Source organism: Myxine glutinosa, chromosome 2 (genome assembly GCF_964187855.1).
Source record: "Myxine glutinosa chromosome 2, kmMyxGlut1.1, whole genome shotgun sequence".
Lineage (NCBI taxonomy): Eukaryota > Metazoa > Chordata > Myxini > Myxiniformes > Myxinidae > Myxine > Myxine glutinosa.
In genome coordinates this window covers 12,361,465-12,387,002 of record NC_136262.1, presented here as the reverse complement: position 1 = coordinate 12,387,002, position 25,538 = coordinate 12,361,465, and the positions used below count along the sequence as shown (strand labels likewise).

The window sequence follows — 25,538 nt, the reverse complement described above, 5'->3', positions numbered from 1 at the left end:
GCCCCGCGCGATTTCCTCAGAGCGAGACAACGCGATGCCGCGAGAAATTGTCACTTTGCAGCTTGGACAGTGTGGAAACCAGAGTGAGACACTTTTACCTTGCTTGTTATAAACGGTGTTCATGCACCGGGTGTGCATCGTTTGTTCGTTATCGGTTTGTTCTGGAATGTTCAAGACCGTTGCGAAAGACTGTTATGATTTGCTTATTACCTCAGCAACAGTCAACAATCGACTGTTCGTGTTAAAAAGTGCTTTTCCAGCTGGAACACCGTTGTGCATGGTGTGATCCACAGGGTCGTCTCCTTTTCCACTAGAGTATACGTTAGTGATCTGCCTTATTCTTATTCCTCTTCTTCTTCTTCCTCCATTATACAATTTTTATTACAATTATGTACTCAAATTTGAATTACGATTCCTTCGTCAATACTTTAAACTCCTAACTAAAATAAAACTAAAAGTCTCCTGGTTGAAACTGAAAGCCAACAAACTTTCTTTAAACCAATAAAACCAGGTATGTGCTCTTTTCCAATTCGAATAACTCTGCTAGCAGCACGAACCGTGTTGGAATTGATAATATCCCCATTAATAGGGTTCACTAGGAGTCGTCATTAATTTCCTTTACCGCTTAAACTGTTTCTCGTAACACAGGTGTTCTATCCAGATTACCTTCATTTCTACCCTCAATCACTTTAACACTGGTGCCGACATCGATAAGCTTCATTCACTCATTGATACTCAAAAAAACATCCTTCAGGATCTTTCTCTACCTTCTCTCATCCTGATTTGTACTAAGATTTTGGGTCTCACTATCTGCCATGATCTTTCCTGGGAAAACCACATTTCCAAGCTGGCCTCCAAAGCCAGTCGCCGACTGGGCATCCTCCGTCGTGCGAAGTCCTTCCTAGGCACACCTGAGCTCCTCACCACATACAAGGCTTTCATCCGCAGCTCAATGGAGTACTGCTCTCCCCTCTGGGCCGGTGCTCCTGCCTCACACCTAGCCCGTCTTCACGCTGTTGAAACCAAAGCATTCAGAATCATTGGAATCTCCCACGATGAAGCTAACTCTGACGGCCTCTCACTCACTCACCGCAGGCAGGTTGGTGGTCTTTCCATCTTCTACCGACTCCTCTCTGGCCTTGCCCCCCCCCCCCCCCAGCTCTCTCTGGGCTCTGTCCCCCAAATATTCCTCCAGGTCGCACAAGATCTGCCTGCAACCCTCTTATGGTTAAACTGCCAAAATCAAGACTCTCTGCTCACCTTCACTCCTTCATTCCTCTTTTCTCCCGCCTCTGGAACAAACTCCCCCACTCCCTTCAATCCCACTCCTCCCTCCAGGTCTTCAAAACAGCTGTTCACCACCATCTCTTATCTTCCCCCATCCAAAACCTTGATCTTTTCTTCCCCGTTAATCCAATCCAAATCCACCTCCTTCAAATTCCTTGTTTTCTTTCCAGAAAATCCTTGTAGTGTCCATCTTGTTTATTCCTTGTACCCCACCCCACCCAACCCTCTCCCTTCCACAGATCTCCCGATGTCCCTGTGTTCTCTACAGTTGTTTCACTCACTCACTCGCTCCCCCCCCCCTTTATTATATGTTCTATGTGTTAGCTCTTACACGAGGCTTGACTTGGTATAGAAAATAAATAAATACAATCCTCCAGACCACACTGCACCTCTTTTCGCTACATTTAACGCTCACTCTTAATGATACTACGCATATTCATGTGTAAGTATATCCATCTTCCCTACACCTTCTTTTCTTCACCTCAATACACGACCACACACACACACTTACATACCAGATCCCATCATGGGTAATCATTCATACGACTACGACACACAAACCAGATCCCATCATGGGTAATCATTCACACGATTACGACACACAAACACACTTATACCAGATCCTGTAACTATTTCGTTTGTTCTTCCCCTACACTCGACGTCGTACACCATGAATAGAATGAGATTATATGGTCGGCATCTTTGGAACACGATCGATGAAGCAGTGAAAGCCCAGTCGTGAATAAATTGAAATGTTCACACACACACGCACACACACACACACACACACACACACACACACACACACACACACACACACACACACACACACCACACACACACCCTCTTTAGGTGAAATTTGGTGAAATTTTTAAAATCCTCAATTTTCATCTGATTGACTTGATGTTTGAAGATGATTTGCATTTCAGGTTACTGAATTCAGCCACCAATTATTTTTTAAGTCAAATTTGGCTGAAAAGTCATCATCGGCCAAAGGCCACAACTTCGGTGCCATTTCTGAAACCCTCAATTTTCATGATTGACTTTAAATTTGAACACGATTTGCACATCAGGTTACTGATATGTAACTTTGCTTGATATAAACGGTGTTCTTGTTCTATCTGCCATGACACGCAATTCAACCACCAATTATTTTTGCGGTCTAAAGGTCAAAAGGTCAACATAGGCCGAATTTCTAAAATCGTCAATTTTCATTCAATTGACTTGAAATTTGAAGAGGATTTGCATACTTGGTCAATTAATTCAACCACCAATAATTTTTGAAGTCAGCATTGGCCAAAGGTCAACAACTTGGGTGCAATTTCTAAAATCCTCAATTTCCATCCGAGTGACTTGAAACCTGAAGAGGATTTGCATATTTGGTCTTTGAATTCAACCACCAATTATTTTAAGGTCTTATTTGTTTGAGGGACTTCACAAGTATCGTACTCTGCAAAATATCTTTCGTGTTTGTTTATCTGTCTATTTGTTTGTGAACAGGATATCTTTTTTGAAGTGATTCTTCACGATTGAGTACAACAACAACAACATGCATTTTAAAGGCCATTTTCCCTGCAAGAGCGGGGGTTAGCCTTGCGATCCCCATGACAATCTTCTCCATTTTGCCCTATTTTCTGCATCTCTCCTTGTTAACCCCCTTGCCCGCATTTCTTCTTCCACCATCTTTAGCCAAGTCTTGATCGGTCTTCCCCATCCTCTACTTCCTTCTACATTAATTTCCATCACTCTTCTCAACCAGTCACTTTCATCCTTCCTCAACACATGACCAAACCACTCAACCTGTTCCTCTTCACAGCATCAATCACAGGCTCTATTCCCATCATCTTTCCCAATTCATCATTTGTTTTCCTCTCTCTCAACGACACTCCGCACATCCACCGAACCATTCGCATTTCCACCCTTTCCAACCTTCGTTGCTGCTCTACATTCATTACCCATGTCTCGCTCCCATAAGTCATAACACTTCTCACACATGCAGCATACACCTTTCCCTTCAGCTTCAACGATACTCCCCTCCTCATCAGCACGCCACTCAGTTCCCGAAACTTCTTCCATGCACATCTCACTCTCGCAACCGTTGCCAAGTCTGATCCACCTTCTCCATTCAGCATGTCTCCGAGGTAGCAAAATGTTTTCACACCTTCCAGCTTCATGCCGTCTCCAAGATCCAACTCAACATTTCCTCCATCTGCAGCTCCCTCTGTGCACACCTTACATTTGAATGTAGCTGCCACACTGGTTAATGACCCTCTCAGACCACTACATTTTTGATGAACCCACTCAGTGCACATTGTACATTGAATGGAGTTCACTCCGAGACCCTTCCTACACACAGCACACGGCCACTTCCCAGTTCTTTCCACCTCACCACATGCTTTACCACTTGCCATCACCTTCGTCTTTCCGATATTCACCTTCAGACCTTTTGTCTCCATACATTCCTTCCACTTGTTCATCTTTTCCTTCAGTCCATCCATACTTTCCACAATCAACACCAGATCATCTGCATACAACAACTCCCAAGGTAAACCCTCCTTTACGTTCCGAGCCAGCACCTCCATCACAGCTACAAATAGTAGTGGACTTAGTACCGACCCCTGATGCACTCCCACCTTCACCTCAAACTCACCACTGTTCCCGTCCTTCGTCCTTACAGCTGTGCGCGCTCTTTTGTACATTGCCATCACTACTCTGATCAACCATTCCTCCACTCCTAACTTCCTCAATGCCCATGTCACTACTTCACATGGAACCCTATCGGATGCTTTCTCCAGATCAACAAACCCAAGAAACAACTTCTTCCTCTTCTCCATGTACTTCTCCTGCAACTGCCTCACAATGAAAAGCGCGTCTGTCGTTCCTCTTCCTGGCATAAATCCAAACTGCATTTCGTTGATCTTCACTTTCTTCCTTATCCTCCTCTCCAACACCCTTTCCAATACCTTCATTCCATGCTCCAATAACTTTATCGCTCGGTACGAGCCACACTCCAGAGGGTCACCTTTACCCTTGTATAGAGGGACGAGGGTACTCAGTTCCCAATCCACTGGAATGCGGCCTTCTTTCACCACCAGATTACAGATCTCTGTCATTCTCTTTACACCCCAACTTCCTGCTGCCTTCAACATATCTCCCACAACTCCCGTCGGCCCTCCAGCTTTTCTACCCTTCCTTGCTTTTATCGCTTCCTCAACTTCCTTCTCAGTTATCTTCTCTGCAGGTCCTAAAACTGGGTTACTCTCTATGTTGCCATCCCATTCATTCTCTGTATTCAACAGCATTTCCATATATCTTTTCCATTTTCCTTTAATTCCATCTGGGTCGACAACGATTTGTCCCACTTCATCCTTCAAGCAACTCACCCCCATCACATCACACCTCTCTTTCGCTATCTGCTTTGCAATCCTGAATACTGCTTTCTGACCCTCTGCCGAATCCAAGCGTTCTCATGGTTCTCTTTTTGAGGCAATGTTTTTATGGCCGGATGCCCTTCCTGATGCCAACCCTCTTAGTCGTCTCTTACGACACGCAGGGATACGGTGTACCTATTCTAATCCAGGTACACACAATTCTTCACGATTGAGTGATGGGGCCAAAACAGTTTGTAACATGGTATCTCAAAAAGTTATGGGCAGATTATGACAAAACTTGGTGGATGATTTGGGGAAGTGAACAAGCTGATTTGATTGTGGTTCAGGTCTGGATCCAGATCCGACCTATCGTTGGGATTAAAACGTTAGCTGTTCACCCTGGCGGAGGTGTGACGTATTGCATATAAATCCAGTTTTACTCTCATTATTCATTATTGTCCTCTTATTAATTATTTATTTATGTTGCATAAAACAGTCTTGTGTCATGATATTGTTCTTACACTGAACGCTCCAATGGTCTATCGTTTTCTGGGTATACGATCGACCCAATTGGTGGGGCATGATGTCAGCAACCCCACTTGTAGGGGGATAATGCTGAAGAAGAAGAAGGTCATTTTTATCCACTGATCCCAAGAGGAAAACTATTGCTAGTGGTGACAGTGGTCGTAATGTTTTTTTTTTGTTGTTGTGCGCGAGGATGACTCCCGTAAACCACTCCAGTCAATGACATGCGAGTTTGTAGGTGAGAGACCTGCGCCCCGAACCTAACCCCCTTTTCCCCATCTAGTCCCATGGTCTTATTTTACGTGTAAAACTAGGGTTTACTGTGTATGGTGGTTTGTCAGATAAAAGTGTCTTGGTAGTGCAGCCAACACAATACTTAGTCTTTGCAGATTTGCTGCCAGAAATCGTGTGTCTCTTACATGCGACTCCTTTTCCATGGCAGTCGGATTTGAGTTTTGGAAGCAGCTCTGTGCCGAGCATGGCATCAGTCCTGACGGCATTTTGGAAGACTTCGCCACAGAGGGAACGGATCGTAAGGACGTTTTCTTCTACCAGGTGTGCTTGAAATTAAACTCTCTGCGTGTGTTGTGCGTGGATTGATGAAACGTAAACATCTATCAAAATTTACATGCGGGTAGGTAAGGTCTGCATCGAAGAAGAACCCACAAAATGTGCTCCTTTTGTTGTGCTCGTTTGACTTGATGCAATCTTTGCTACTTTGAATCTTTACACTTTAAAATGACTTGTTCTTTTTAAAATTATTTTGTTTTGGTCGGTAATACTTTTCCAGTGATTGTCTTCAAATACACCTGAAATTCCGCCAAGATGCTGCCAAAATGCCATAGCATTGGGTGCTTTTCCATCAACTTCCAAGGTGGTTAGGATAGCGATTGGGAATGTGGCCAGGTTATTGGCATGCACCTGGCCTACTCTTCGAGACAGATACTAGGTTATTCAAATCCATCAGCTAGCAGATAGGCTATTAGCTATAGCCATTTACTAGCAGATAGGGACATCATATTTGATGATTTCCTGCCAAGGGAGCAGCACTCGAACAGTTTGTAGTTTGATCCTATCCAATATAAATCACACAGACGAGACCAGGCGAAGGTGAGTATACGACATTGCCTGACTTATCGGGACATGCACACACATGAAGAAATGATGACGAGGATAACTGCATTGAAACCCAATTTTTGAGAACTGTCAAATTGGTCAAATCTTCTTCTCTTCCCTTTATAAGGGGCGAGGTCCAATGGCACTAGACTTCTGCCATGGCTTTACCACATTACTCCTCGACTCCCCTCTGTCCCGTCCACCACCCATGCCATAACTATCCATCCCTCACATCTTTCCACTCTGACCACCTGCTTGCTGATCTCTTCCAATACTATTATTCCCACGCCATTTCTCCTTCCATTCCCCCCTCCCCCCCCTCCCCCCCATGTGCAACATTTTGTATCCTCCTACCAACCCCCTCCCGCTGTCTCCTCTCCATCCGGTCTCCTGCACACACACTTCCAACCTCCACTGCATCACCTCGACCCTCTCCCCCCCCCCCAATTGATCCCACATTCAAACTACCTAGCCCTACCTCTGTCATAGCTTTTGAGAGTACAGTAAAACTTCCTCCAACGCGGCTTCCTCGAACGCGGTTTCCAATTTACACGCTGAATTAAATGCGGCAAAAACTCCCCAACGCGAGGGTGTTTTGCATTTACGCTATCGTTGCTGGTGTTTTCCCAAAGATTTATATTATTCTTATTCCTTGTTACTGTACTGTACTTTACTTAACCCTTGTACACACAAGGCAGGTGTTCTTAGGCTGAATACAAGGCTAAAAAGGACCCCCCTTGTGTGGACAAGGGTTAATTAATATTTAATTTATACATACGATGATACGAGTCACCATTTGCCGCGAACGGCGATCGCAGTTCGATTTTATATTTTGGATTAATTGTGACAAAAACGGCCGGCGTTTCCCCAAGGATTTTAGTCTTTTTCCTTCTTCCTTATTACCTTGCTTAATTACTATTTAATTTATATACACGCGCGGCACGAGCTGCCACCTGTCACCATCTCCGAACATGCCGCCATCAAGTGAGCTTACGTTGATCATTATGGCTCCCACCCAGATCATTATGATCATTATGGCTCCCATCGTCGATCATCATCACCCAAACCTCCAACAACCACCTCACAATAAGGTGTTATTTTGCAATAATACAGTACTATTATGATACTAACACTTATTTTAATGTATATTTAATAATGCTGCAACATTCCATACAAAGAAACATGTAAAGAAAAGCAAGAAAGGCTGTTTTAGGGTCAGTTTTTTGGGAGCCTGGAACACATTCCCAATTTCCCCATACGCTTAGTGATTCCTCCAACGCGAATTCCTCCAACACGAGGTTATCCCAGAACGTACCCCCTGCATTGGAGGAAGTTTTGCTGTATATTGCTTTTAACTAAATGGTGTAAGGTTTTCATTTTTAAAGGTATTGCATTTCAATGAAAATATCTTTCTCCTAAATTAATATTTGTTTTAAAATTTTTAATTTGTCACATCAAGATATCGTTATTCACTTTTTATATTATTCTGATGTAGTATACTCTGTTACAAAGCGTCGGTGGAGTTTTATTAACAAGGGTCATGATGGGTTAACAAGGGTCATTGCCTTTCCAGGAGTAGTTATGGCAGGAATTCGGAATTTGTTCAGGGTGCCGGCGATAACTCGCCTACTCTTCGTGCAGGACACCGTGGGATCTTTAACGTCCACCAGCTAATGGCAGCAAACGTGACGGCAATTTAGCATCCATCCGAGGGAAGATGCGCACATTGATGCGTCGTCCTGCCTGTGAAACACCAGGATGACAGTTTATAGCCGAGTCTGGATTCAAACCCATGCTAGACGGCTTAGAGACTAGACGGTGCGCATTCCTCTGGGCTGTCCTGTTAGCCCATTTTCATTTCAAGTAACACAAACTCATGTTTTGACAAAGGTGTATTGAAATAGCAATTTCTGGGAAATGGAAATAATTGTTTGAAATACAACACTATAGATTGGAACTCTTTTAAGATTACCTGTCCGTTCCGAGGGCGGAGCAGCAGCACACCTGCCTTTCAGCTGTCTAGTCTGAGTTCAATTCCCGATCCAACTATTGGCTGCCGAACCCGTACTTCGCAGGCAGGCAGGGCGATACATTAATAAGTGTGCCTCCCTTAGATGGACGTTAGGATGAATGTATGTTGGCATTATCTGGCTGGCATTTACAACCCCACGATGTCTTTTACAAAGAACGGGCAAGTTATTGCCTGCATCCTTCTCAGATTCCTGTTCTAATGTGTAGCGACACTGATTGAGTGGCACAATTGTGCCTGGGTAACGAAGCAACCAGAAGGGTAGAATTTGTAATTGTATCTCCATCCAATATCCATCAGCGATGACAACCACATGAACTGACTATCTGTACTCCATGCAGAAAGTTTTTCCATTGTGGTATCCTGACCCTCTTTCCCATTTCATTCCAGTTACAACAACCCACCTCAGCCCCCAAATTCCCAACCAGCCAAGTCGACAAACCAAATCGGCACACATTCCCACCCACATCCCAATCAGCACTCCATCCTTTCCTCACCCACCGTCCCAAAGGGCACTCCATCCACTCCCCTATTTCCACCTATATCAACACGCTCCCACCCACATCCAAATCAGCACTCCATCCTTCCTTTTCCCCCCATATCACAATCAGCACTCCATCCTTCCTTTTCCCCCCATATCACAATCAGCACTCCATCCTTCCTTTTCCACCCACATCCCAATCAGCACTCCATCCTTCGTTTATCTGACATCGGAATCAACACTCCATCCTCCCTTTCTTTGACATCCCAACCAGCACTCCATCCTTCCTTTTCCACCCACATCCCAACCAGCACTCCATCCTTCCTTTTCCACCCACATCCCAATCAGCACCCCAGCCTTGCTTTTCTCCCACATCCCAATCAGCACTCCATCCTTCGTTTTATCTGACATCGGAATGAACACTCCATCCTCCCTTTCTTTGACATCCCAACCAGCACCCCATCCTCCCTTTCTTTGACATCCCAACCAGCACTCCATCCTTCCTTTTCCACCCACATCCCAATCAGCACTCCAGCCTTGCTTTTCTCCCACATCCCAATCAGCACTCCATCCTTCGTTTTATCTGACATCGCAATCAGCATTCCATCCTCCCTTTCTTTGACATCCCAATCAGCACTCCGTCCTTTCCTCACCCCCATCCCCAATGGCACTCCATCCACTCCCCTACTTCCACATATATCAGCACGCACCCACCCACATCCCAATCAGCATTCCATCCTTCCCCACCCACATGCACAATCAAAACTCTTAAATTGATATATGTGGGAAAATTACATTCCCAGACCAGGAATTGAACCCAAGTATGAACCTGGGTTCAATTTCTGGTCCTGGGCATGTAATTTTCCCACATATATCAATTTAATCATTTTATCCTGTTCATTAATCTAATCAAAACTCTACTCCCTCACCGACCCGCTACCTGTCCCCTCTCATCAGGAATCCTTCCGCCTTCTCTCCATTGCATCAACTTTACGAGCACGATGAAATGTACTTGCACAATACCCATTTTTATCCACATCATAAAGTGTTTAAAAGAAGAATAAATTGTCTGGTTAAATAATTAATTATTTTTGTCAATTTAATGCCGATAAAATTATGCTAACCACCGTGAGAAGCGAGATGCAGCTGAGGTTTGAGCATTATTTCTTTGTCAGAACCTATCGAAGGGCTGATGTTTGAAATGTCAGCCGTACCTCACTTCCCATGTGGCGGTTTACTCTTAACTGCCTTGAGTTGACAAAATCCTGCCTAACCTTGCCCCTCCCCATTGCTCCACCTAGACATTTGTCAATTGAGTTTCATTGAACAGGGGAGAGTTAGGATGGTGGAAGAATAATTTATAGCATCCCCACACATACACTTGTTAATGGAAGACTGCATCCCAATATGATGGCATTGCTTGTGACTGCTTTCCAGGCGGACGATGAACACTACATCCCCAGAGCAGTGCTGCTGGACTTAGAGCCACGTGTTATCCACTCCATCCTTAACTCCCCATATGCAAACCTGTACAACCCTGAGAACATATACCTGTCGGAGCATGGTGGTGGCGCGGGTAATAACTGGGCCAGTGGCTACTCCCAGGTGATCAGTGGTGCTGTGGCTTTTCATGAAGGGTCGCCGTCCATCTTGTATTACCGCTTGTGTATGAAGTTTTAGGATCCAAGCATTATTTTTTCGCCATGTTTGTCACGTGAAAAACAACAGATCTTACTTGAAGTTCAAGCACGAACACACACCTCACACAACTTTTGGATCTTGGCTGTTTCCCAACAGGGAGAAAAAATACACGAGGAAATATTTGACATAATTGACAGAGAAGCCGATGGAAGTGACAGCCTTGAGGTGAGCACAGTGTTTGGTATTTGGCACAGGGTACAGCGGTTATCAAGAAAGTTCCATACAAGTAGATGTTTTCTTGCAGGGTTTTGTTCTTTGCCATTCTATTGCTGGTGGAACTGGTTCTGGCTTGGGGTCCTATCTCCTGGAAAAGCTGAATGATAGGTGAGTAGTGTTCATCCCTACAGATTCCTAATAAATAGCTTGTCTTCGGATTAATGATTCTGGAAGACATTGCTCATTAATGGCACTTTCTCAAGTGCGTTTTATCCATACACTAAAAGGAGAAGCGTCTGTCCGTCCATGCCCATCATGCTTCATATCTAAATGGTTCATGTTGTAGGATAAACAAAATGGTACCGTTGGATAGCTAATAATAGATGCACTTGGAACAAAAATTTGACTGTTTAATCTTGGATGCCTGTTTTAAAAGACAAATTTTCATCGATTGAAGAAGAAGCATGGCCTAGAGCTTTAAAGGCGCAGTTCATGTCATATGAGAATGAAAATGGTACCGTTGTAAAGCTGCTAATCCATTCACTTGGTTGAAAGCTAATAATCAATTTAGTTGGAACAAAAATTCATCAGTTTAATCAAAGATGTCTGTTTTAAAAGCATTTTTTCTGGGAGGAGGAGGAGGAGGAGGAGGAGGAGGAGGAGGAGGAGGAGGAGGAAGAAGAAGAAGTGGGAATAAGAGCTTAATGCAGTGATTCTAACGGTAACATTTGTTATTCTACGACAGCAGAACCCTTCAGAAGGACATGGAAGGAGTACAGAATTATATACTGTACATATTAATACTTAAAGCAACATAAAAAAATATATAAAAGTACATGGAAGGAGCACACAAAGAACAACCACAACCACAACCACAACTACCCCATCAGCAGCAGTAACGACAAAGTGTTATAAAAGATGCATTTTCGTGTTTTTCACTTCATTTTAAATCCTCATCGAGATTCACGGAAAGACGTGCAACATGTTTGTGAAACACAACTTGCTGTCTTTTGATTAAACCCATCAGCGTGATTACGGGTTGGCACGCCTTGGAACTCTTATTCTTTCCTCCACCACCGAAGCAAGGTTGGCGGAGGTTATGTCATGGGTGAAACTCCTTCCCTATAGCACGGAACTCCGTATTTTTGTAACGGCCCCTACCGAGTTTTCCGTATTTTCCTAATCGGAAAAGCATCATGACCACGATTATGTGAGTTACTCTCATGGTAGTTTCAATGAGGTATTGTTAATTCCACCCGTCTCTTTTTCGAGAACATTACCAATTTTAACTCCCCTGTGGATTTGCCATAAAAGCCACACGGAAATGGTGCTAAATCTGCAACAACCGGTCACTATACCAAACGTGGTCTTACAGAATAACAGTTTATCCAAGGCCTCTGTTATATAATGACGATGATTATTATTATTATTATGATGATGACGATGATGTGTGTGTGTGTGTGTTGCGTTTTGCGTGTCGCTGGTGCGTGTCGCATGTTTTTTGTGGAGTTTTACTGGAGCTTTCCAATGTGGAGTGTAATACACCGAAATTATCGTCATGGTCACCAGCGTTGATTAGGCTAATTAAATACAAGGAATCCGGAAAAAATTCCGATGCTTTAAACGTGTGCCATGTTAAGGTGTACGGAACACTTTAATCGGTCCTTGCATGGCATGGCATTCTAATTACAAAATAAATAACAAAAATAATGATAACATTGTAAGAAAACATATTAATTAATATAATATTATTTATAGCAAAAATAATAACATTGTAAGAAAACATTAATTAATATATTATTATTTATAGCAAAAATAATGATAACATTGTAAGAAAACATTAATTAATATATTATTATTTATAGCAAAAATAATGATAACATTGTAAGAAAACATTAATTAACATATTATTATTTATAGCAAAAATAATGATGACATTGTAAGAAAACATTAATTAATATAATATTATTTATAGCAAAAATAATGATAACATTGTAAGAAAACATTAATTAATATAATATTGTTAGCAAAAATAATGATAACATTGTAAGAAAACATTAATTAATATAATATTATTTATAGCAAAAATAATAACATTGTAAGAAAACATTAATTAATATAATATTATTTATAGCAAAAATAATGATAACATTGTAAGAAAACATTAATTAATATAATATTATTTATAGCAAAAATAATGATAACATTGAAAGAAAACATTAATTAATATAATATTATTGTTAGCAAAAATAATAAGAGTAGTAGCATTGGGTAAAAAAAATAACAACAAACGTATAATTCCCACCCGGGGCCCAGCACATCTGGGCTCGGTGAAAGGCAACCTAATGCTCAAGCACTACAGCAAGCAGGTATGCTACAAGGCCGTGAATGCCAATGGACCCACTCGTCTTATCAAAAGTCCTGGGAAGGTTTGTGGTATTCAGCATTCATTTATTTTATGACAATAAAATACTGTACTAATGGAAAAGAATCTTCCCAGCAATGGATGTCCAGGTGAAATAAAAAACAATTCCCCCAAATATCACTTTTTAGGTTATCTCGTCACGATTCTCGAAGAGCCGATGAACTTGTAAAATGGGTCGTGATGTCCGGATGTCTGTCCATCCGTTAACTTTTTGCTATTTTTGCTCCTCCTCCCTTATCACCTGGCTGATTGTTCTGAAATTTGACACGTGAATACAAGACAGTATTCCGCCCAATCGCTCAGGCTTCGATTTCTCAATTTGAGATCATGGAGGCTCCCGGGGGAGGGGAAGGGAGCGAGTTATCCACCTGGAACTTCGGATCCCTACTCGTCCCTCATTTACCAAATGATTGCCCTGAAACCCGACACAGCCCTTTTACTCGATGGTCTGCAGGATCGTCCAGTGTTAGATTTTTTTCGAATTCGTATCACGGGGACTCGCAGGGGCTTTTAATGGAAGTGGCTTCAAATAGTTGTTGAAGGAAAGTGAACCCGTTTTCTTGTTGTTGTTTGGAACATGACGTCACTATGTCCCCCCCCCCCCCCCCCCCCCCAGCATCCTTTGCTTGCTGTGTTCCTATCTACTCTGGGGACCATTATCACTGTGCTTTAGAAACATTTTCCTCCCCTCACATTTGTTTCAGGTTCCCTAAGAAACTCATCGAGACGTACTCGGTGTTTCCAAACCAGGATGAGATGAGTGATGTGGTCGTGCAGCCTTACAACTCTCTGCTCACACTCAAGAGGCTAACGCAGAATGCCGACTGCGTGGTGCGTGCCGTGCATATTGTGGTGCTCACACACTGTTCGTTAATGTAGTGCGAGAAGAGAGCACAAACAGCCTTTTAACAATGACACCTTATCATGGTTACCAAAGGGCTGTGCAGGCACGATAACCTTCCAAATATGCAAACAGATCGTTGCTAAACAGCAGCAGAATGACCTCTGAACTTTTCTCACAACGTCGACTCCAGCCACAATGTTATCTCTGTGAAACACTGTTTATGCTAACCATTCTACTGTAAAAATTTATACTATTTGCATTTCATTGCAAGGAAATGTAAATTTTTATACTTTTTGAAGATTTTGGGCAGTACTTCCCGTTTATAGCACTCGAGTGCCAATGCTAAGGCAGACTGAGGGTTTTAAGAGTCCTCTCTTGGCTCGGTCCCCTCCAGGTTTATGCAGGGTGCACACGGTTTGCCAGTAACCCTCTTCTTGTTAAGCTCCCAAAATTGAGGCACAGCTCACCTGCACTCATATACAGTATGTTACTTTCTCTCACCTGTGGAACCAACTTCCGCTGTCTGTTCAGTCCCATTCTTCCTTCCAAGGTTTCAAGACAGTTGTTCACCCTGACCAATCCCAGGTCATCCCCATCCACCCATGATCTCATTATTTCCAAGCCCTACTTTTTCTAGGTTTTTTTTTTTTTTTGTATACAAGATCGAGGCTCGTGTAAGACCAAACATTAATCACATAAAAACAAACTGACATAAAACATATGATAAAGGGAGCGGGAGACGAGACGGGGAGAGAGAGGGAAGCACACAAGTACAACAGCAGAGAACAGGGACATCGGGAGATCTGTGGGAGGGAGACGGCTTGGGGGGCGGGGGGTGGAGCATGGGAAAGGGGGGGGGGGGGTGGGAGGGGTAAAAAAAAAAAACCACATGGACACTGCTAGGACTTCCAGGAAAGAAGTCGGTATTTCAAAAATGTGAATCTGGGGTGAATTAACGGGGGTAGAAAAGATCAAGGTTTTCGATGGGGAAAGATAAGAGATGGTGGTGAACAGCTGTTGAAAATACCTGGAGAGAGGAGAGGGATTGAAGGGAGTGGGGGAGTTTGTTCCAGAGGCGGGAGAAAATAGGAATGAAAGAGTGAAGGTGAGTAGAGTCTTGATTTTAGCAGTTTAACCATCAGAGGGTTGCTGGCAGATCTTGTGCATCCTGCAGGAATATTTGGGGGACAGAGCACAGAGAGAGCTGGGGGGGCAAGGCCGGAGAGGAGTCGGTAGAAGACGGAAAGACCACCAACCTGCCTGCGGTGAGTGAGTGAAAGGCCCTCGGAGTTAGCTTCATCGCGGGAGATTCCAATGATTCTGAACGCTTTGGTTTCAACAGCGTGAAGACGAGCTAGGTGCGAGGCAGGAGCACCGGCCCAGGGGGGCGAGCAGTATTACATTGAGCTGCGGATGAAAGCCTTGTATGTGGTGAGGAGTTCAGGTGTGCTAAGGAAGGACTTCACACGACGGAGGATGCCCAGTCGGCGACTGGCTTTGGAGGCCAGCTTGGAAATGTGGTTTTCCCAGGAAAGATCATGACAGATAGTGAGACCCAAACGCTTGAGTAAAGGTGTAAATATAGGTTATTGTGATATACCCCTTCTCCCTTACCTCTTCCTGTTTGTTGTACACTGCTCCTTTCCTATGCCATCTCCAGGCGCTGCATGACGTCATTGCCGGGCACCAAAGGGAGCCCGGCAATGACGTGCGCTGAAAGGGAGTACTCAGTTTTCACTTGAGTTTCTTGTTTTGTTATTTATCCCGGCGATATCTCAGCCATCCTTTGAGCTTGGAAGCTGAAATTTCGGCACAATGGTGAGCAAGTACTTTGTCAAAAACCGTATTTTTTTGTTTTTTTATATGTCAATATATGTCAAAAACCATATATATGTCAATTAATTGATTAGTTACTTCATTATTATCAATTAATTAAGTACTATTTATTTCCTTTCTCTTCTGGGCAGCATTATCTCAGGCACCTTTTGAGTTAGGAAGCTGATATTTGGACACGCCAATGACCAAGTGATTTAGCTGTAAATGGTATTCTTGATTTATTGATTAATCAATTAATTATTCGATTAATGACTTGTTTTTTTAAAGTTAGATTCGAATCAGCCAATTGATTAATTATTTTATGATTATTATTTATTTATTTTCATTCTAAATCATTTATTTATTTTCTTTCTCATCTGGGCAATATCTCAGGCACCTTTTGATCTCGGAAGCTGATATTTGGACATGACAATGACCAAGTGATTTGTCTGCAAAGGGTATTTTTATTTATTGTTTAATCGATTAATAAATTATTTATTCATTAATTAATCTTTTCGATTAATGACATTTAATTATCATAAAGTTACAGCTTCGGATGAAGCACCGGTGGTTTTGGTATGCTATTAGCCAATTGATAAAGAAAATATTGTATGATCGTTATTTGTTGATTTTAATTATGCAATTAATCAATCGGTTATTGTACACCACTCCCTCCCAATACAGTTTATGTGAGATGCCGCACTGGAGGATATTTATTTATTTGGCATGGGGGTCCAGACAGACATAAAAGGGGGCCTTTTATGTCGATGTTGTACTTTGAATGTATCTGTAGTTGTTCCTTTTCTGTTTCACCCACTTTCCCCTTCCTCCTCTTGCTGTTTTTCATTCAGCTGATGTGCAGCTTATTCACCCTCATGTGTCCTTCTCCCCATCCCCTTGATCTCACTTACACTTTGCTGTCGGCATTTCCCCCTTTCCATTCTGCTCGAGCTCTCCCGCAAGCCTCAATCATGTATACAATTACAAAATAAATCCCACACTGTGGACCAGACCAAGCACAGCAGACATTTTCAATATCTTGTGTTAAATATTTTTTTATTATTTTCTTGTGTATTTGGTGTGGTGAGCACGTAGATATAATATTGGGTGTGTATGTGACTGTGCTAGTTTGTCCCTTGCCGATTGCATCTCATGATCTGCTTCCGGTCGTTCTCAGGTGGTTCTCGACAACACGGCCCTGAACAGGATTGCAACAGATCGGTTGCACATCAAGAACCCGTCCTTCTCCCAGATCAATCAGTTGGTAAATGCAAACAAATTTTTTTTTTTAAATTGCAATTTCCCATGATTCATTCTCAGTTCACTGTCGATGCATTTTGACTAATTGGTACTTGATGAAGGTTACTGTGGCTGAAACTTTGGACCTTCCGAGCCTGTCCTTTTTGGCAAAACCTTGAGATGATTTGTGTTTTCGTGTTTTCTGCTCTCATAATGAAACTTGATCTCAAGACTTGGTGATTGATCGTTCTTTGCTTCTGAAGTGAGCAAGTGCATAAGATGGCCCTCACTTTAAAAACTGTTCGTCCATGCTTACACCAAGTTAAGGTTCCAGTCTTCTTCTTCCAGTAATGCCCTCCTGGATAAACTCCAAAAATCCAGGCTTACCACCCACCTCTACTGTTTTGTTCCTGTTTTCTCCCGTTTGTGGAACTGCCTTCTGGAGATTGTTTGGTCGCACTCTATTCGAGAAAGTGTGAACTACTAACTCGTGTCGCCCCGCCTTCCCCTCTCCCCCATTCATACACATTATATTGTATATCCCCACAACATGACATAACCCAACCCTCTTGCTTGCAGGTTACCATGTTACCCTAATGTCTCCTTCTCCCTGCTCATTCTGTCCCTTGCCTCATTGTCCAACTGTGGCCCCACTGTCAGTACGTTTGCCTTGCTACTCTCTATCACATCACTCTTTCATGAGCCTCGATCTCGCAAACAAACCAAAAAAAGATTTAAAACGTTATGGAAACTTATCTCTGAAACTTCCAGGAGAGCCTTCTGCCCTCTTTAGCATTTTAACCGTGTTGTTCCCAACTAACCATCACAGACGGAGATGGAGCACAAAGGAACCTGTCCATTCATTGTTGTGCATTTTGATAGTTTAAGTATTTCCTCAAGGTTCAGGTGAACGTCATTTGGCCTATCTATCTTCTCCATACATATTTTTACGGACGGTCTGAAGCAATCCTGGAAATCAACTTTGAGCACCTTTTATGTCGATGTTGCTTTGGGTTTTTTTTTTACCTGTGGAACCTGCACTGAAGCTTTTTTGTGCTTCGCTCGTGCATAATTTACTCCTGCTTGCCTGTACATGCAGTATACATGAGCCCCCCGTGCTTTGTTTTTTAGGTCTCCACCATAATGTCTGCCAGCACCACAACGCTCCGCTATCCCGGCTACATGAATAACGACCTCATCGGTCTCATTGCGTCCCTTATTCCAACACCCCGTTTACATTTCCTCATGACCGGTTACACGCCGTTGACCACGGACCAGTCGGTAGGTGCACCACGCGCGGTGTTGAGATGGTTTCATCTCTGGAACCACGTGTTGTCTCGTTTGACCAGCATGGTGTTTCTTTGTTTCTGATTCATAATTATTTAGTTTGATCTGTTTTTCCATTGATTTAAATAATGCTCATTTTGAACCTACGCCGTTCAAAGTGCAGCAGGATGAGGAAAAATAGATGAGCAGGGAAATACAGGATATTGTATGCATTTGAATGACATTTTGTTGAATGCTTTTTCCGCGTTTATAACCGTCTGCAAACAGGTTCCAAGTGTCCGCAAAACCACAGTACTGGACGTGATGCGAAGGCTCTTGCAGCCCAAAAATGTTATGGTGTCAACAGCACGCGAGCGTCAGACTAATCACTGCTACATCGCCATCCTTAACATCATTCAGGGTGAAGTGGATCCAACTCAGGTATTGCTCAAAAACAGTTGTGCTTCAGAGATGATGATGATGATGATATCTTTAACCATAATCAGTTCCACCTCATGAGTTTGGCAGGGGATCGTTTTTTTTTACCCAAGTCTTTCACGAATCGGCTGGACCGACTCGACCAAGTATGATGGCGCAGGAATTTGTAATTTCTTCAGGGTGCCGGCGAGAACTTGCCCGCTCTTCATGAAGGACACCATGGGATCTTTAACGTTCACTGACTAACACTAACAGACGGGGCATCCACGTTAACATCCTTCCGAGGGACGGCACACACACATTGAATCGCCCTGCCTGTGGAACACAATGATGGCAGTTTCTAGCTGGGCCGGGATTCTAACGGAGGCAGGATTTGTGTATTTAACTTGTGATAAACGCCCACTCCGTTTGGAAGCGGCCTGGGGAGGGGGGCGGCGGAGAATAGTGGGGCAGACATACTTTGTGCCGTGGCTAATAATCCCCCGTTTGCAGCAGGGGTCCGCCCCCACCTCGCAGGTGAGTGAAGGGGGAGAGGTTGTGCCCATGTCCTGACCCTGGGGACTACCAACATGTATGCAAAATTTGATGGAGATCGGCCCAGTCCTGTTTTTATGCCTCCACCGACGAAATCGCCGGAGGCATTACGTTTTCCGGTTATGCATCCATCTTTCTGTGATAGTTTTTCGTTACCGTGATAACTTCAGAAAGGCCGAAGGGATTTAAATCAAACTTCGATGAAGTATACATTATGATGAAAAGACGAACTGATTCGATTTTGGGGTCAAGAGGTCAAAGGTCAGACATGTTAGGTAAAAATCCTGTTACCACGATAACTTGTGAACCAGTGATTCTCTGAACCCGTGTGAACCAGGGATTTTGACCAAAGTTGGTACAAGTATGTATTATGATGAAAAGATTAACCGATTACATTTTGGGGTCAAGAGGTCAAAGGTCAGACAAGTTAGGTAAAAATCCTGTTACCACGATAACTTGTGAACCAGTGATTCTCTGAACCAGTGTGAACCAGGGATTTTGACCAAAGTTGGTACAAGTATGTATTATGATGAAAAGATTAACCGATTACATTTTGGGGTCAAGAGGTCAAAGGTCAGACATGTTAGGTAAAAATCCTGTTACCACGATAACTTGTGAACCAGTGATTCTCTGGACCAGTGTGAACCAGGGATTTTGACCAAAGTTGGTACAAGTATGTATTATGATGAAAAGATTAACCGATTACATTTTGGGGTCAAGAGGTCAAAGGTCAGACATGTTAGATAAAAATCCTGTTACCACGATAACTTGTGAACCAGTGATTCTCTGGACCAGTGTGAACCAGGGATTTTGACCAAAGTTGGTACAAGTATGTATTATGATGAAAAGATTAACCGATTACATTTTGGGGTCAAGAGGTCAAAGGTCAGACATGTTAGGTAAAAATCCTGTTACCACGATAACTTGTGAACCAGTGATTCTCTGAACCAGTGTGAACCAGGGATTTTGACCAAAGTTGGTACAAGTATGTATTGTGATGAAAAGATTAACCGATTACATTTTGGGGTCAAAGGTCAGAGCGCATGCCAGGTAAAAATGTGATTGCTCACCAACTTAACACCTTTGATCTTCAATCACATACTTGGGCATTTGGTAATGGTAATAATTTGGTAAACAAATGTGTTATTACCTCGCCACTAAAGGTAGCATAGAGGTTATGTTTTCACCCATTTGTCTGTCTGAGTAGGTTATCTCAAAATGTTATGGATGGATTATGACAATACTTGGTGGACGAGTTGGGTAGGTGATTATATTGCGGTTCAGGTCTGGATCCAGATTCGACCTATCGGTGGGATACAAAACGTAAACTGTTCAGCGTGGTGTGGGTATACGCTCTCCCGAGTGCCGATTTAATCTCAACCAGAGGAATTGTTATCCATCCTATCAAAATGCCTGTAATAGTCTTCAATTGCTGTCACATGTACAATGTCATTTATTCGTGTTGCCTTTGAATAGTGTTTAAAGTAAGTGTCATGTGACTGTGCTTTGGTTACTTTGTTGTAATGATGAAAGTAAAACTCCAAATTGCGATTCCACCCTTCAGTGATGCGCCATTGATCGGACGTCAGCGTGGAATGTTAACCTCGACGTAGCTATAGCAACCCATGGAGACAAATGAGAAAGATGTGCTCTGACTCTTTACTGAAGCAGTCATCAGGAAATGTAATTGATTGGCAAAAACGGAGGAAGGCATGCGCATAAAATCCTGCCATTGTGACATTGATACATGGGCTTGGAGTTGCAGCAGTCTGAAGTAGTGTGGGGGACAGGGGTGGTGGGAGAGAGAAGACTTTTTTGTATAATGGGGCTATTACTAACACCTGCAGACGATGATTACATATTTGGTGTACGCTGAAGGAAGACTAAAGCTCACTAACGGGACAAGTTTATATCCAAAATTGTTCAATATTTGTGTAATTTGTCATTCTAGATTCTAGAATCGAGACATGTTTTTGGAGTGTAAGTGAATGTCTTGATTTTCTGGATTTATGCAATTTGTGCTTGATACGTGTCAGGGCACCTTTTGTGCTTTAAGAATCACATGCTGATTGGTTAATCTTCTTCATGCTGGGTCACAGTCACTTCTAAATACAAACTTACTCAGTGCACATAATACATTGGTGAACAGTCAAGGAAGGCATTGTTGACAAGGCCTTGATGAAACATTGCATACAATTAACTCGTTTCATAAAATATATTTTTATTAGAACAAACCAACTACTCATTGCACGCAGCTCTTCTTTCCATGCAAGACCAGTTTAAACCAACTCCTCATTGCACACAGCTCTTCGCATACAAGACCAGTTTAAACCAACTCTTCATTGCTTGCAGCTCTTATTTACATACAAGACCAGTTTAAACCATTTCCTCATTGCACGCAGCTCTTCGCATACAAGACCAGTTTAAACCAACTACTCATTGCACGCAGCTCTTCGCATACAAGACCAGTTCAAACCAACTACTCATTGCACGCAGCTCTTCTTTACATGCAAGACCAGTTTAAACCAACTACTCATTGCACACAGCTCTTTGCATACAAGACCAGTTTAAACCAACTCTTCATTGCATGCAGCTCTTATTTACATACAAGACCAGTTTAAACCATTTCCTCATTGCACGCAGCTCTTTGCATACAAGACCAGTTTAAACCAACTCTTCATTGCATGCAGCTCTTATTTACATACAAGACCAGTTTAAACCATTTCCTCATTGCACGCAGCTCTTTGCATACAAGACCAGTTCAAACCAACTCTTCATTGCATTCAGCTCTTATTTACATACAAGACCAGTTTAAACCAACTCCTCATTGCACACAGCTCTTTGCATACAAGACCAGTTTAAACCAACTCTTCATTGCATGCAGCTCTTATTTACATACAAGACCAGTTTAAACCATTTCCTCATTGCACGCAGCTCTTTGCATATAAGACCAGTTTAAACCAACTCTTCATTGCATGCAGGTCTTCTTTACATACAAGACCAGTTTAAACCAACTACTCATTGCACGCAGCTCTTCGCATGCAAGACCAGTTTAAACCAACGACTCATTGCACGCAGCTCTTCTTTTCATACAAGACCAGTTTAAACCAACTACTCATTGCACGCAGCTCTTCTTTACATGCAAGACCAGTTTAAACCAACTACTCATTGCACGCAGCTCTTCTTTACATGCAAGACCAGTTTAAACCAACTACTCATTCCACACAGCTCTTATTTACATACAAGACCAGTTTAAACCATTTCCTCATTGCACGCAGCTCTTTGCATACAAGACCAGTTTAAACCAACTCTTCATTGCATGCAGCTCTTCTTTACATACAAGACCAGTTTAAACCATTTCCTCATTGCACGCAGCTCTTTGCATACAAGACCACTTTAAACCAACTCTTCATTGCATGCAGCTCTTCTTTACATACAAGACCAGTTTAAACCATTTCCCCATTGCCCGCAACTCTTCTTTACATAAAAGACCAGTTTAAAACCATTTCCCCATTGCACGCAGCTCTTCTTTACATAAAAGACCAGTTGAAAGCCACTCCTCATTGCACGCAGCTCTTCTTTACATACAAGACCAGTTTAAACCATTTCCTCATTGCATGCCGTGAATAGGCCGTTCCACTGTGGGATTGATGCCCTGCAGTCCACTTAGCTGTCCGTGATGCTGTTGAATCAATGGCTCTTGGAGTAATTATTGCTATCTTTAAAGAGGAGGTGGAAGTACAGGGTAAAATCTCTCGTCGCAGCAAAGGTGGTGGTCTCAATCATAATTGACCAAATGGTCTTTGATCTTGTTTGACCTACCATCACTATTGTCTGTCCTTCCCCAGTCCAAGGCCACTTCTCCTTTTCTTCTCCTTATCGGTACCTTAATCCCCATAGTTAGGTGTCGGCCACTCGGATCCACCTTCTCCATTTCCCTCTGTCCCACTCATCTTCCCCTCTCAATCCCACACTCTTCAAATCTTTCCACGACCTACCTCCACCATCATCTGTCTTCTTGATATTTCCCTCCAATTGGTTTATTTCATGTTTCTTGATTGGTTCTTCATCAAGTATCCAATCCACTGCAACCTAATCTCTAATTTATTCTGTGATACTTGCAACTCAAGCTCTCTCGCACATCTCCTCAATCCTCAACCGCTCTGTTGGTGATGCTTTGAGAATCCACCGAAGCGTTCTCATCTGTGTCCTCTCCAGCAACTCCTCTTTCATTTTTTCTCAAAGCCCTTGTTCCTGCATCATACATTCTGACTCGTCCAATCACTGTCTTGTAGATTTTAACCTTCAAGGCCACATGTTCATGATCAAACCCTCCAATGTGCAACTCCATAGGGTCCAAGCTTTCTGTGAATCGGTGTTTCTTTGTTCCCTTATACCTCCATTTGTGAAACTACCTCTGCCTCTCCCACCAGACTTTCAGAGACCATCTACAGTCGTCAGACACCTCGGCTTTATTTTACCTCTTCTATTGTCCGTACTCTAACCAAGCCTTATTCCTATTGTTCAATGATTGCTCATTTCTATACCACTCTATTGTTTTTCCATGGCTTGCCTTGCTAAGCTATTCCATTAATTTTAACCGTTAGGGTGCAGAAAGAGTGTTAACATGCTGAGTACACCTATGAGTGTGGTGGCAGATGTAACAACCGGCTTAATGTCTCCCATAAAAGGATGGCATCCTTCAAGGTGTATTGCATTCCTGCCACTTGACAGGGATCGGAGTTTAGACAAACAAAATTTCTTTGGGAATGCAACACAAACATGAATTGAGAGCAAGTCAATAACCGAGATATCCGATAGCCGTTGAAATCGTTTTAAAATGCAAACTAACTCAGCATTGTGTTGTCAGGTCCACAAGAGTCTGCAGCGCATTCGCGAGCGGAAGCTTGCCAACTTCATACCGTGGGGTCCAGCCAGCATCCAGGTGGCCCTCTCTCGCAAGTCTCCCTACCTACCATCTGCTCATCGTGTTAGCGGCCTCATGCTGGCTAACCACACCAGTATTTCCTCGGTGAGCCCTTTGCTTTAAAGCTGTTTTTCTACGTTCAATTACTTTTCTTGGAACAGCACTGCAGAAATATCCAAAGCCGATTGTGGTTTTTGTTTTCAGTATTTTCTTGCATATAAGCTGCGTGAACACCAATACCTGTACGCTGTACCTTCAGTGACCTATTGCTGTAGAATCCCTATTGAATGATCCTTTGTTGTGGTTTCGCCACTGTTAGGTGGTTAAAATCACATCGTAGGTGTCCGTTTGTACAATGCTGCACTGAGTGGTGAAATCACATCCTAGGTGTCTGTTTGTACAATGCTGCACTGAGTGGTGAAATCGTAGTGTAGGTGTCCGTTTGTACAATGCTGCACTGAGTGGTGAAATCACAATGTAGGTGTCCGTTTGTACAATGCTGCACTGAGTGGTGAAATCGTAGCGTAGGTGTCCGTTTGTACAATGCTGCACCGAGTGGTGCAATGACCCTTTCATCCCGAGTCGTGCGTCTCATCAACAGCTGTTCGACCGGACATGTAAGCAGTACGACAAGTTGCGCAAGCGCGAGGCTTTCCTGGAGCAGTTCCGTAAGGAGGACATGTTCAGAGAGAGCCTGGATGAGCTGGACAATTCCCGGGAAGTGGTCCAGCAGTTGATAGATGAGTATCAGGCTGCCACTCGGCCCGACTACATCTCTTGGGGTTGCCAGTAGTGAAAATCATCAATTTTGGTTTAAACAGCATTCTGCACAACGACTGCCGATTACTCTGCACTGCTCTCCCTACAATTCTGCCTTGATGCATATATGGTGAGAGTGTTTTCATCAAATGTGTCTCAGTGATATCTTTTTTGCAAGAAATTGTGGGTAATTGATGACATCCTGCATTGCGTGTGCTCGATACTGAAGTCCTTCACTATTTAAATGTGTACAAATTTAAAATACAGTACTTTATGGTAAAACAAGTATTTTGTTACTCGGCAGCTTAAACCTTATAAGGTTGTGTGTTTGTTATAGATCTTTTGTTTTAAGTGTTATAGATCTATTTGTGCATTAAAGCACGATAATGAGAATTAGTTTTCACTTTTGGAGGAAGTTTGGTTTGGCTGTTTCATGTTTTGTGATAATATCCAAATAATTGGAATAAACAATACCAAGCAAACTGCCAATGTTTTTAATTCAGTATTGTTTGAAGGTGTTTATTCACATCAAAATCTTGTAAAATTGATGTGTGTGTGTGTATATATGTGTGCGTATATATGTATATATATATATATATATATATATATATTTTTTTTTTTTTTT

General features: G+C 42.7%; 1 protein-coding gene across 1 annotated transcript; it reads left to right on the top strand.

Annotated features, from left to right (window-relative positions):
- Positions 1-25,395, top strand: LOC137422034 (tubulin gamma-1 chain). The gene is made up of 11 exons (XM_068108718.2): positions 1-83; positions 5,626-5,738; positions 10,247-10,414; positions 10,607-10,675; positions 10,755-10,834; positions 13,796-13,922; positions 16,928-17,014; positions 18,121-18,270; positions 18,544-18,696; positions 24,098-24,259; positions 24,756-25,395. Exons 1-11 carry the CDS (start codon positions 35-37, stop codon positions 24,945-24,947), a joined length of 1,350 nt encoding a protein of 449 aa, XP_067964819.1. The 5' UTR covers positions 1-34; the 3' UTR covers positions 24,948-25,395.
- The last annotated feature ends 143 nt before the right edge of the window (positions 25,396-25,538 follow it).